The 14859-nt window shown below is 38.6% G+C and overlaps 1 protein-coding gene across 3 annotated transcripts in view; it reads left to right on the top strand.

The window, feature by feature from the left end:
* Positions 1–14859, top strand: part of CFAP97 (cilia and flagella associated protein 97) — a 52408-nt gene that overhangs the window by 12554 nt on the left and 24995 nt on the right. For all 3 annotated transcript variants that reach the window (XM_032800346.2, XM_032800345.2, XM_032800347.2), the window contains exons 2-3: positions 805–1701; positions 1804–1875. In XM_032800346.2, the coding sequence (XP_032656237.1) occupies positions 840–1701; positions 1804–1875 (934 nt within the window). In that variant the 5' untranslated portion in view covers positions 805–839. The remainder of the gene's footprint in view (positions 1–804; positions 1702–1803; positions 1876–14859) is intronic.

Genomic DNA, 14859 nt, shown 5'->3' with positions numbered 1-14859 from the left:
CTAGGGCGCCAGGATTATTGGGGGGGCGGCAGGCAGCTCCGGTTGACCTGCCGCAGGCATGCCTGCAGAGGGTCCGTTGGTCCGCAGCTCTGGTGGAGCTGCCACAGTCATGCCTGCAGACGGTCAGCTGCTCCCGCGGCTCCGGTGGACCTCCCACATGCATGCTTGCGGCAGCTCCACCAGAGCCACGGACCAATGGACCCTCCACAGGAATACCTGCGGCAGCTCTACCAGAGCCGCAGGATCAGTGCGGGGGGTGGCGAAATGCCCATGTGCCTAGGGCATGAGAAACTCTGGCGCCAGTCCTTTGCAGGAGTGCACTCAGTGCTAGTATCATTAGTGTCATGCCAAGTGTAAAAGTTTCCCCTGATAAAGATCTGTGGTTCTGTTGCCTTGCATAGCTTAAGAACTATGCAGAGCTGATTGTTTCACCTAGTCTCCTACTCATTAAACTGCCTTGTAGAGTCCAGAAGCAGTACAATGTCCCTTCCTCCCCAGCTTTGCCCTGAACTTATGCTAATTTTTGAACTTCACAGGGTCATCGCCCCTCCCCCCGCCGCTTTCCTAGTTCCAATGATTTGCCGCTGGTCCTTTCTTTGAGCTTGTTTTTCTTAAGTCTGCAGCCTCTTACCGTATTATCTGGCCCATATATAATTATAAATAAATATTTAACTTACCTGGTCCATAACATATTTAATTATATCATAGAAGTATAATATTAATAATGTAACCTAAAATTATACTGAGGGCATATGTTCCTCTGCTGTTTGTTAATATTTTGAAAACCCTTTTTCACACCTGCAGGACCAGGAGTTGGAATTTATACAAGAACTTTTGGGATGGACCGGTATGCAGATGTGTTAGAGGGTGAAGTGGACCACTCTTTCTTTGATAGTGATTTTGAGGAAGAGCCAAAGAAAGAAGAAAACCCTGTTGTAGCCAATGGCAAAGAACATAGTGAGCTCATAAAAAAAGGAGGTATACAGATCGCCAAATCAGACTCAGAATCAGAAACGAAACTGAAGCAGGAACACAGTGCTGAGAATGAAAGTGAAGAGAAAAAGAGAGAGTCACCAAAGGAACATTCCATAAATGGTGGCACTGACCATAGTGGGAATACTTCATCACAGTCAGTTTCTTTAAGTTCAGAAAATGCAAGTACGTCTGGTAGAAATTCTGCGCTAAGTAGAATACGCGTAAACATTCCAGCTGGGATCCCCAAAATAGTTAGAGAAGGTGAGGAGGATTATTATACAGATGAAGAAGACAGTAGTGATGATGGCAGAAAACAAAGGGTTAGACCTAAATCAGTTAAGCAATCCAGTAACATGAAGAAAGTTAACAAAAAGTATACCAATATTAGCTCCTCATCATCCTCTTCCTCCTCCTCAAGTTCAGATACAGATGGTTCAGATATAGATTCTGATAGCTGCATATCAGATTCATCACACTCTTCCTCAAAGAGAAGTATATGTAACGTGGCTCTTCTATCTCCAAGACAAAAATTGAGGCCGGGAATAAAGTCAGTGGAAGTAAAACCAAAGCTTAGTGAATACACAGAGGAGTCTGAAGATACAGTGACTGATGTAACACCTCTGTCAACACCAGACATCAGTCCTATCCAGTCTTTTGAACTTGCAGCATCAAATGATAAGAAACTGAAAGTAAAAAGACAAGAAAATGTGAGCCAAGATTTACAGGGTAATTTTGAGGAATTGAAGTACAATTCAAAATTTGTAAAGCCTAGCAGATTAGGAAATGGAAAGTTGAGATCCAGTCTTACATCTGTATCTTTCTCACTAGATGCTGAGTTTGAACGCAGACATAATCAAAAGGTCTTGCATGATGCTGTGGACCTGAATCAGCTTTTGAAAGGTGATTTTTTTAAAAAAATTTTAAAAAAAATATTTACAAAGTGTGACGTTTTCTGTGTTGAGAGGGGAGATGGCATTGAGCATGAATGGAAATTAGCTGTCATTGTGTGTGCTGCTTTTTCTTTTAAAATTGGCTTCAGACCAAGTTGCATCAGTTTTAAAGCTGCCTTGTGGTTTTGCTTGTTTATGTAATAGCACACTGGTACATCAGTAGACTAATGGAAGTGTTCCTCTAACAAACTCTTATAGGTAAAGGGATAAGTAACCATGTGATGAATCCCCAAATAGGTTGGATATTTTCACAAATCCATTGACATCATACTTTGATTTGTCAAATCATGATCCATTTAATAACTCAAATAGCAAATACTAGCAATTTTCTTTAAAAGCCCCCAAACTTTTAATATGGGAAATCTATCAAATGATGTCAAGTATCAGAGGGGTAGCCGTGTTATTCTGGATCTGTAAAAAGTGACAGAGTCCTGTGGCACCTTATAGAGTAACAGAAGTATTGGAGCAAAAGTTTTTGTGGGGAATACCCACTTCATCAGACACGTGTCAAATTATGGACATTCTCAACTTTAAAATGCGGCTCAGAATTAAACACAGCTATAAAGAGCAAACATTTTACAAATACGTTTTAACTTCTGGTGCCCCTATGATAAATGAACAAATCAAATGAACTTAAAATTCCTTCTAAATATTGAATTATGAGCATATTTTAACAAAAAAAATGAACAGTCAAATAGTCTTTGAGAGGTTTTCATTTAAACTAGCTTCTCCTTCCTCAGTAACTTTATGAAATGTCTTTTAATGTTGGTAGGAAGGAGCCTCTTGTCCTGTTTGCTGTCCTGTCCCCAAAATTCCTCAGTGAGATGGGAGCATCAGATAATAGGCAATGTGCACATATAAACTAGGAGTTGTGCACCTTCTTTGCTCAGTGATTCCTTCTGTCTTTACTCTCACGGTGTAATGGACCAAATTTTTAGATGTTTGAAAGATACACTGTGGGGAAGAAAAGAAGGCTTTCCCTAGCCCTTATCTGTTATTTCCTATGCTCTAACACAGGGGTCGCCAACCTTTCAGAAGCAGTGTGCCGAGTCTTCATTTATTCACTTGGATTTAAGGTTTCACATACCAGTAATACATTTTAATGTTTTTAGAAGGTCTCTTTCTATAATATATAACTAAACTATTGTATATAAAGTAAACAAGGTTTTTAAAATGTTTAAGAAGCTTCATTTAAAATTAAATTAAAATGCAGAGGCCCCCGGACCAGTGGCCAGGACCTGGGCAGTGTGAGTGCCACTGAAAATCAGCTTGTGTGCTGCCTTTGGCATGAGTGCCATAGGTTGCCTACCCCTGCTGTAGCAGCTCTGCTTATTGGTGACTTCATGCACTCAGCAAAGCATTATGTTAGTTCATAGTATTGGTAGGTAAATAAACTTCTGGGTAGAGCTGGGTTAAATGTTTTTAACATGAGTTGTTTGTTTTTGTGTCTTTGTTTTGGTCAAAAGAGGCATGAAATTATTAATCATATTGGGCAAATATTTCAGCTGAAAACTTTTTTTTTAAAGTAGTTGAAACATTTCATTTAGGCTTTTTGATTTGAAATGGTGTTGTTTTTTTTATTTCAAATTTGACCAATTTTTTAAAAAAAGGGTAAAATGCACCTGGAACAGCTGAATCACTCAGAAAATTCAAAATTTAAAAAAAATGAAAAAAAGTAATTATTTCAGGTTGACTCAAAACATTGACCAAAATATTTGAAACAATTTTTTTTTGGTTTTTGTTTTTCAATTAAACAACAAAAAAAACTTGTTTCAGTTCAAATCAAACTGGATTTTTTGCGGGGAACGGGACCTTGGAATTGTTTGGTGCCCAAACTTTGTTACATGCATAAAACAATAGAAACTATAATTTAATAAAAATATTCTCCAAGGATGTGAATATAAGGAGCAAGTTTGTTTCCACAAAACTGAAAAGCAGTTACTCGTGGCCATCTTTGAATAATACAAATCAGGAGGCAAGAAGTGGAATTTAGGTATAGTTACTAGTTAATGATGCTGATTAACACTTACATAATTTCCAAATGACTTAAGTCTAAAACAATTAAACTGGCAAGTATAAGGTGCTGTGATTACTTTGGGTAATTCAAAAATTAAAGCAGATAAGATACTGACCTTTGGAAGGTGGCTGCTCTGGGAATACAGACATTTTTATTCCATAATTAATTTTTATACTTTCAGCTTTTTCAGTATGCACAAAGTGAGGGCAAGGGAAAATAACTTTTCTGCGAGAACAGAAGTGGACAACACAAATGTTTAACCATAAGAATTGCTATATTATGAGCATAATGTGAGCACTGTGTGACTCTCGGACATCTGACTATCAGAGATGCTTTTAATACAATTTTATTAAACTTTACTAATGAAACACAAAAAGGATGATGCTATAATATTGGAAACAAGTATACTCGGGCGTGAATGTATGTAACAATTACATGAGTACAGTTCCCTGAGATGAATGTACCCCCAGCTCATACTGTAGTTGTGGGTGATATGCCTCTCGCTGGAGGCATTCAACAGTGCGCCTTGCAGAACTGAGCTGAGTGGTAACATGAAAGTATTTTTTTTGATTTGGGGAGAAAATGAAGATAGAATGGCATGTTTACTAAAGGAGAAAAGATGGGAGAAAACTATAAAAAGAACATGATGTTCAAAGAGTAAACTGTGTTGAAACGAACAGCTGTATTGGATGGTAAGTGAAGAGAGTGGCGTGGCGTGTGCATCCTGTAATGGGTGGGTGGGTGTAAAGTGTAAAATAACTTTTGTGGTTTAAAATGACACTGTTTCAGTTTGAGCATATAGGACAATATGTATATTGGCACAAATTTATAGCAGCTGACAAGGATTTTTAGCATACAGTAATTCCTCATTTAAAGTTGTCCCGATTAACATTGTTTCATCATTAGGTTGCTGATCTATTAAGGAATATGCTCCTTTAAAGTTGCATAATGTTCCATTATAAGGTTGTTTGGCTTGCCCTGCTCCACCCGCCCACCCAGCACTCTTGCCAGAGAGCAGGGCTGGGGTGCAGGGGCTTGTCCTGCTCTGCCCACCCGGTGTTCCAGCCAGGGAGTGGGGTCAGGAAATGGGAGCTTGCCCCATTCTGCCCATCTGGCGTTCCAGCTAGGGAGCAGGGTTAGGGCATGAGGGCTTATCCCTCTCTGCCCACCTGGCGTTCCAGCTGGGGAGCAGATGGGCGGAGTGGGGCAAGCCCCCGTACCCCAACCCCACTATGCCCTGCCTCAACCAAGCTTCACAGTCATCATTGGTGAGTACAGTATTACATAGTTTGTTGAAAATAATTTTAAACTTATACTGTATATGTATATAATGTCTTTTGTCTGACACAAAAAATTTCCCTGGAACCTACCCCCTGCCCCAACGCCCTCCATCTACATTAATTCTTATGGGGAAATAGGATTCACTTAACATCCTTTCGCTTAAAGTCGCATTTTTCAGGAACATAACTACAATGTTAAGCGAGGAGTTAATACGTGCTTATATAAAACAGGAAAACTATTCCATACTATTATAGTTTAAAAATTATAAATATTTTTCCAATTTAAAGCACATTTATCCAGTAAAATAAATCTTTGGAGTCTCTCAAATCTGTAATGTTTTTTGCTATAGGAACACAATTTTCAGTGTTTAAGTAGTTAAATATTTAAGTTCTTCCACTTAATCTATGCACTTGGAATTAAAACAGAACAAAATAATTTGTACTGAAAATACAACTTTCTCCCTGTTATTTCAATTGCTTTTGAACTTTTTTAAGGAAGGTACTACTGGGCAGTTCTTTGACTGGTTTAAAAAAAATCTTGTTTAATAAGAGGCCAGAATTATGAATGAGAGAGAACTTCAGAACGATGGATAACAGGTGACTACATCTAAGAGTATGTCTACTGTGCAGTTAAAAAGCTGCTGCTGGCCCGTGTCAGCTGTCTCATGCTCCTGGGGCTCAGGCTAAGGTGCCATTTGATTGCTTTGTAGATGTTCGGGCTCCAGAGCTCATGCTATAGCCTGAGCTTGCACATCTGCACTGCAGTTAAACAGCCCCTTAGCCCGAGACCCATGAGCCTGAGCCAGCTGGTACAGGGCAGCCATGGGTTTTTAATTGCAGTGTAAATGTACCCTGTAAGTCACTTTATTCCAGTACTATAGTCTATTGCTGACAGAAGCACTGCCTATGGCTAGGCAAGTTGTGATACGGCCTCTAGTGGTCATATGGATAACAAGGTCAGCTGCTTGTCAAGTGATAGGAATGGAATTGATCTAAATAAGTGGAAGCCACAGCAATATTAGGATTATAGTAAACCAAGATTTTACTTGAAATTTGATAGAAGTGTTGTCCAAGCAATATACATTTCCCAAATGTTTACATTGTTAATGATCTGTTACCTCACCAACCTCATCTTTTATTGGACCAACTTCTATTGGTGAGAGAGACAAGTTTTGAGCTTACACAAGCTCTTCTTCATGTCTGGGGAACGTAATCAGTGTCACGGCTAAATACAATGTGAAACAGATTGTTTAACATGCATAGATAACACATTTCACAGTTCCATTGAAGGTGAAGTAGCCTGTTTAGAGCCCCATCAGTCAGTTTTTATTGTATATATTCTGATATGTGTAGCCTTAACCTTTGTGTATTAGTGCATAAGCTTTTCTTTTGGAGTTTGTCCTGTTGTTCATCCCGTCATCTCACTCCCAAATATAAATTAGACTTCAATTCAATTGTTTTGAAGATCTATCTCCTTCAACAGAAGGGTGTGATGGGCATTTTTCATTCTAGATGCTTTAGCAAGGATTAGACCTCATGATAGCAAGGTATCTTGGTATTCTACTGGCAGCTGTAAAAAGACCAACCCAGACAATCTATCTCTCATCTCCAATGGAGTAGTCTGTGAACAAATTCAGTAGACCCAGGCTTCTGTACATTACCAATCCAAAGCACCCAGTGCAGACTAGCCTAACAATAGTTTCCATTTCAGATGGAACAGGAAGTTTCTTCTTTAACTTAGCTATAACATGGGGGTCGGCAACCTTTCGGAAGTGTGTGGCGAGTCTTCATTTATTCACTCTAATTTAAGGTTTTGCGTGCCAGTAATACATTTTAACCTTTTTAGAAGGTCTCTTTCTATGTCTATAATATATAACTAAACTATTGTTGTATGTAAAGTAAATAAGATTTTTAAAATGTTTAAGAAGCTTCATTTAAAATTAAATTAAAATGCAGAGCCCCCAGGACCAGTGGCCAGGACCCGGGCAGTGTAATGGCCACTGAAAATCAGTTTGTGCGCCGCGTTTGGCACGCATGCCATAGGTTTTCTACCCCTGCTATAACAGCTTCCCTCGCCACAACTGTCACATTCCTGTGGTTCCTAACGCTTGCACTCTTCTCCAGTCTCCTCCTATCCCCTTCCCCTCTTCTAAGACTTTTTTTTGTTTGTCTTTTAGCCTGGAGTCTAAAAGAAACAATCAATGTCCCCACACATCAGAGACAGCAGCTCAATTTGCTATGTTTAAGCAGTAGTAGGGGGGTGTCAGAGAGACTCCTCCACTGACATCACCAGTCATTTGAGGTCCTGACCTTCCTCTCAGTCAAACTGTTCCATGATGCCTGAAATATTCCCTGAAATTCTGGAATTGCTTGGATGTGGTGTTCCAAAGTTATTCCTTAAAGACAAACAGAGATGCCATGAAGTTGAGTGTGAGGCCTTGCTTTATTCGACCAACAATGCTGCTCCTAGTAGAGTTAAAGAATCCTTGCTTCGTATATTTTTCCTCAAAACAATTTGTAACCTTAAATAGTAAACCAAGCTCAAACTAGAGTTCATTGCTTTGTTCTCAGACTGAGAATACTACTAAATCTGAGAAGTCAGAAGAAATAATTCTGGTCCCCCTCTAACTCCTCTCATGGAATTTAAAATAAACTCATGTTATTACAATCACCAAGATTGGTTAGAGATCTTAACCAGACTTTTTTTTTTTTAAATAAAAATGTTGATGTTACAACTAAGGATAAAATTTGCCTTCAAGTTTCTACTCCTTACCTTCAGTTTGTAGTTTGGAGAAGGCTTTTGTCCACCTCCTGAGTGGTGCTGGCCGGTGTGAATTCAAAATCTGTGCTTAATATCTGCATCGATTTCTTATTAGTTTCCAGGTTATATTCAAGATTCCATCATTGATCTTTAGTCCTGAATGGTCTGGAATCCAGTTGTGAGACAGTACCCAATTTCTGTGTCAGCAAAGATCTTCTAGCTAATTTTGAAAAGTATGAACACTATGTGATTAGCTGCTGGGCTGTCTCATTTGAGAACCCTGTGCCTTTAGAGTCTAGTGATCTTATGTGAGGCTTGTTTGTATGGTTTACTGTTTTTTGGGTTTTTTTTTAATTCTTTCTTGATAGCCCATCTGATTTGTGTGTTAATCTCTGTAACTGTTGCAGCAGGTACTATAGAAATGGGTAAAATAAATATAAAAACTAAGGGCTGTATCTGTCTAAAATCAGGATTATTGATTCTGATAAGAGAAACAAATTTTTTCTTGATGTCTTCAAGGATGAACTGGGTAAAATTTCAAGACTGACCCACTTTCTCAAGTTATATATGGCAGGGAGAAGAAGGAGACGTAGAACTCCAACCTTGTCAGAAGACTTTTTTGGGCAGTCTTTGCCCCTTTCTTGATGCTCGTTCTGCCCTCCAGTGAGTCCAAATGCACTTTCACTTGGCAGCACCTATCTAAAGCACTATATAAATGCTAAATAGTGTAGTGTGATATATGATGTGGGTCATACTTTTAAAAAAATTCAGCTCACATTTGAGATGACTTATAGCATTCCATTATGAAGCAGTGCTGATGTCATTATGCGGATTATCTATTATGACATGCTGAGTGTAAGAGTCACCATTAGCATTTCAGTGCTGGACAGATCATGTCCATACTGTGTGGGATTTTAAATACATCACTATGAGGAAGATAGCAGGCCATTTGCTACTGAAGGAGAATAGGTGAGAGAGCAAATTGATCATATTTCAGAATTTTTAAATAAACCCATAACTTAGGTGGGAAGGGAGCTATGGGAGTTCAAACAGGTGGTCTTCATCTACGTGTTAATATAAAATGGGGCTTTAATTGTTTGGGCCAAATTTAGAGATTGTGAACTCTGTGGCAGAAACTCACAACCTCTGTTTGCACAGTGGCCAGCCCAAGAGGGACCCACTCCAGAATGAGGCCTTTTGGCGCTAACTTGATATAAGTACTTAATATCTTAGCTTACTAAATTTCTGTGTATGTCATTTTCTTCACTTTCCATGGGGAAGCAATAGTCACTGTGACAGTGCTTGTTATTCCGCAAATAACGTTATGCCGCTCCAACATTACATAGTGCATAGTACATATAGTTTTCCTGTATAAGAGTTTCATACATGGACTTTATTTCTGTTTTGCTCGTGTATCAGACTCTAATCTTAAATATTTTATAGAAAATTAGAATAAGATGTAAAGTATAACACTATAATTTTAAAATTTGAAACCATAAATGTGTGAGATGCATTATCTTTTATGTTGTAGTCTGAGTAATCTGTAAACAAATTTATCAAACAGCATTAATAAAATACACTATGGACAAAATTGATAGGCAAGAATACTTTCAACATTGTCTGAAAAAGGATTTGCATATCTACTCTCCATGCCCCAACTAGCTCTGGAATTCGGTGGATTTTTCTTGTGCTCGTTTTCTGGACCCTACTTATATCTAGTGTTAGTTGTCACTGAAAGGCACTAAAATTCAACAGATAAGAGATGAATTCAGGACAGGAGTGGGAGCGAAGAACACCAGAGTTCTAACCTCCACTGTACTACTGACTTGCTCTATAGTCTTTGGCAAGTCACTTGTTCCTCTCTAGGCCAAAGTTTGTGCTGACTTATGCCAGATGTATCTCCACTGAATGAAATAGTAATGAGGTAAAACAATACAGAATTTGACCCTTTGTTTCCTTGTCTGTTAAACCAAGTTGATACCAACTGAGTTGCTGTGAGGATTAATCAAGAAATTCCTTCTTGTGTATTCTCTGTTAACTTAGTATGGGACACAGAATGATGCAGTGAATAGGGTATTGAACTGGCAGTTGGGAGACCTGGACTCTATCCTTGGTACTGCCACTGATCTGCTACATGTCCTTTAGCAAGTCATTTAATTTCTCCTCTGCCTTGGATACTTCATCAGTAAACTAGGGATTATATGTACATTACTCATAACACACTATCTGAACTTAGTATCATTACTATGTAACTAAACAGCCCACTGGTTTCAAACAAACTAGTATGGAAAACTGTGTAAGGTGGTGCAAACTTGACTACATCAGCTGAACACATTGCAACTGTGTTTACCCTTTGCTGTGGTCTTTTCTCCAGAAAACAGAATTTATCTTTGCATAATCAAAGGTTCAAGACCTATTCCTAGGGCTTCTCTTTTCATGTATGTGATAGATGTTCCCAGCCATGCTGAGCGAGTGCATTTGCTGGATGTTAGTGGTTTGAGTCTGTTAAGCAAGAGTAGCATTCCTACATCCAAATTAAAACAGACCATTAAAAAAGATTATACTCTTAGATTTAAAAATCACTGGTTTCATCAGATCAAGTTTGTGCAGGCTTGGAGGCAAAAGGGCATTCATCAGGTTACATTATGAATATTTTGAAAAGCTAGAGACTTTAGGATCTCTTCTTAAATTTCAAAAGAGAGAAATGTAGACTTCCCTAAAAATCTATGGAAAGATGCATATTTTCTGATGTCTGAAGGGTTTTTATTGTCTTCCTTGTAAGATAAATGAATAAACATCAACTTTGTTCCTGAAGGTGTTTAATCATTCAAGGTTTATCATTTGAACACATTTCCTTTTTCTCATTGATACAATCCATATAAAATCAATTGTCTAGAAAATATTTTTGTTTGATTTATTACTAGAAGTGTGGATTTAGACTGATAGGATCAAATGTTTATGAAGGATATGTATTTAATCTTTGTATATCCTTTACTTTGTATTATACATGTGACAATGGAACAGAGTAAAATAGAATACCTGGCAAGTCCTGAGGTGCAAGTGTTGGTACGAGCATTGATGCAACGTAATCCCCTACTTGGACTGGAGAGTCTGGTGTAGAGATACTTACTTGTGCTGAGGTGGGAATTTAAATCACGTAAGACAGCTAAATCAACCCTACCACCCTACTCTAACTTGCTAGGCTCAATAATTATTTCCTATATTTTATTTAAGAGGTTGGATTTTTATTCTGCTAGATCATCTGAATGTTTAAGTGTTGGTGAATTGTTTATTGCTATCATTTGTGCTTATAGGTTTAAAAGTCAGCCTTCTCTTCATGGAAACCATCCAAGGCACTTATTGCCAAAACCTCTCTTTCAGTGTTTCACCTGTAAGAGGAAATTAGAAATGTACTCTGCATGACTCTATGTATGCAAGTACTGCTATTTGTTAATCAGAAACTAAACTGGATATATCAAAATTTCAGAAATTGAAAAATCTTTTCAGACCACCTTAACCTTTACACATCTTACACAAATACATTTCAGTCTAGAAAAGGTCTCAAAACAATCATTAGTTATTCAGATTAAGAAATCAGGTGAGTAGGCTTGTCTCTCAGGAATTCTGTTTCTGGTGTCTGAGCACTAGTATTATTTTGTAAGGCCTGATCTTCAAATAAAGTTACAGTGATTTAACTAAATCAATGCAACATTGCACCTTTTAGTTAAACTGGCACAATTTCTGTTTGTGGATAAGCCCTGTCAGTCTCTAGAGGTGAACTTTGGAGAAGGAAGTGAATGAAAGGGGATACTATCTCTGGAATGCCTGTTTACAGTCCACCAGAGCCAGAATTTGATGACCTTTGGGGCATGATGCAAGGCAAATTTGTTTTACCTAACTTTTGGTTAATTGGCAGGGGATTGGAAGAGAGTCTGACATTTTGAGGTCATGCTGACTGGCCACTTGTGGTACCTAGATGTCTTTTTTTGATAGGCTCACTTTTTGTTAATTAGTAACAGGCCTATCAAAAAAATTTTCTGTGGATCATGTTATGGAGAAAATGATCTCGTTCATGTCAGCCTCTCAATGAACCTTCACAATGTTGTCTTTAAATTAAATCCATTCCCTTAAACCCCCTTTTCACTTTCACTGTACCATTAATAATTTATTTTTCAGCATTCCCTTTTCTTGCACCCTTTCCATTCAGCTCCTTCCCATGGAGAGCAGGGTATTCTTGTGGTTAAGGCACTGTACTGGGATTCAGGAGATCTGATTTCTGTATTTGGGTCTGCTACAGACTTTCTGTATGACCTTGATCAGATAATTTAATTTGTGTTTTTTTGTTCAGTACCCCACAGAACTATTGAAATGATAATTACATTTAATGTTTTATGAGCACCATAAAAAAACCTATAATATTCAACACCCCTTTGTTTTTCTGTCAGAATCTCCCTTGACAACCACAGATTTCTCCTTGCCAGTCCGTCATCTGCCCTATGTTTCTTCCCCCCCCTTTCATATTTTCTCTTTCATCTCCACCCCCAAAGAACAAAGCCTTGGTTTTCACGTTTCTGCCTATTGGTAGTCATATAACAGAGGACATTACTCTGGTCATAACCTAGGCCCTGATCTTGCAATGGAGTTAGTGCAACTGAACCCTTATGCCTTGGAAAATGCCATTTGAAGTAGGGGTTCACCCATTTGATTGGTGTGAAGGATCTGAGCCCTAGATCAGACTTTACTGCACCGGTCTGTAGTTTATAGTCATTCTAATCCTCCAAAGAATGAAGTTAAGGAAAGTAGTGAGGCGGGCATGTCACAAACTTGTAATAACTTGAAATCTTATCTGGTTAAATGTTAACTGCAAATATCTTATTAAATATTCAGATAAATTTATTCAACCAGTTATACAGCTGGTTGAATAAACACAGTCATAAGAACTGCCATACAGGGTAAGGCCAAGAGTCTGTCTAGCACAGTATCCTGTCTGGCCTGTACCAGACCTTCAGGGAGCGTGTACAGAGCAGAACAGGTACCAGGAGAGGGGAAGGGAAGTGTGATATATTGCTTCTAACCCCAGTTGACCCATGGGAACATTGTGTCGCCTTTATCAGTCCTGCTCCTGTACTTCACTAGATAGTTACTCCCCATATTGATTTTCAGTGTAGTTTAGTAAGGTGTGATTGATTGATTGATTGTTTTTTTAGTGAGATTATGCTGTATTTTCTGTTTGGGTTGGGACAAGCATTTAATTTGTAGTGCTAAAGTTGCTAATATTTTGCTCTCATGAGGAAACATATGTATTTGTTTTCCTTGACTAAATATTTAATCTTTACTGTGCTCCATAGGGACTGTATAATAGAACAAGACTGGGATTATTTACCCATTTCAAGAAACTAAGGCACTCTCAGTTAGAAGATGCTCTCTGTGTGAGAGGCTTCAATCAATGAAGGGTTGAGATGCGTAAGTGCCATTTATCATGGTATTAGTGGGTTCCAAAATTTACATTAGGAAAGAGCTCTGAAGTTATTTTATTACTCAATAAATTAAGTAGATTGAATGCACCATCTGACACAGTGACTCAAGCTGTTCTTTAGCGATTATGAATGGGAGAACTAACTGTGAAATTTCTAACCCAGTTGTGTTTCTTTGTGCAGGGCACACCATAAGCTGTACTGGGAAGAAATGTACGCTGGTCATAGACAACTAAACCATGAGTTTGTGGTGATATCCTCCACAGAAAAAAGGATGGCTGATGAGTAGTGAAAGATTTTAAGACAGGGGATTTCCTTGAGGAAATATTGTCTGATTATAGCACAGACACTACCAGCTCTGAACCCTAGTTCAAAACTCATGGGCCTTGTGCGGCTCAACATGTCAAGGTGTAGAAAATGGTTGGTTTGTTTTTGGCAGCCCAAAAGTCTGCCATTAAGAGGCAACACTGAGTTAGCACTTCATAGCAGAACATTTCCCTAGTGAGATTCCACAGCTTTTCCCCTTTCTGGGTCACTAGCTGTTCCTTTCCAGTGTTTGTGCACCTGCTATACTACTGTTAGCCACCTATTATCCTCAGGAGTCATCAACAGGCTGGTAACAGAATCGAGCTCCATATTACAGAAGGAATAATAATGAGACCATCTAGATCCAATAGCGTGGGGGAGTGGAGCAGAGTTTCTCTTCAGGTTGCAAGTGGAATAGCTCATGTTAATGGTGAGGTAGTGATGGTGGCCAAGGCATTGATGATGTAAATGGAGAAGGATGAAAGGAGGATACAGTGGAAGGAATGGAAGAAAAGAGGCAGGGAGTGACTGGAAGCTGAAGAAGCAGGGAGAGAAGAGGAGGGGGAAAAGGCACAAAAAAGAAATTGATGGAAAAGAGAAGAGAATAAAACCGAAAGGGAAGAAAAACTGATTTATAGTTTGTAAAATTGAACCAGTAAATGAAACATAGATGAATAAATCCATTGGAGGATATCAAACTGGTACAATGCATGTACATTTATGTAAATACGTATTAGTTGCCGCAGGGTTCCTAGCAAGATGCCAGTCCAGCTCTGTGCTGTAGAAGTTGCACAGTATTGCCTCCATAAGGCTTCTAAAATAAATACAGAGTGATGAAGCTCCTGCATACCACTTCCACGTAAACAGTTGGTCGAGAGGCTTTTTGGATCCCCTAAGGCAATCCTGAAAGCATTTGCAGACCAGTACTAAGTGGACTGAGACTGGTATTTGCGCCACCTCATACCTTCATTACTTTTTTTCACCACTATATTCCTTATGCTTTTAAGGATTTATCAGAGCACTTATCTTCTGCCTTCACAGATCTCTTTACTGAAGTAATGAGACTTATGCATATTGATCTCAAAAAGCGTGATGA

This window comes from Chelonoidis abingdonii, chromosome 5 (assembly GCF_003597395.2).
Source record: "Chelonoidis abingdonii isolate Lonesome George chromosome 5, CheloAbing_2.0, whole genome shotgun sequence".
Taxonomy (NCBI): Eukaryota; Metazoa; Chordata; order Testudines; family Testudinidae; genus Chelonoidis; species Chelonoidis abingdonii.
Note: the sequence above shows the minus strand (reverse complement) of the source record. Positions and strands in the feature narration are given on the sequence as shown.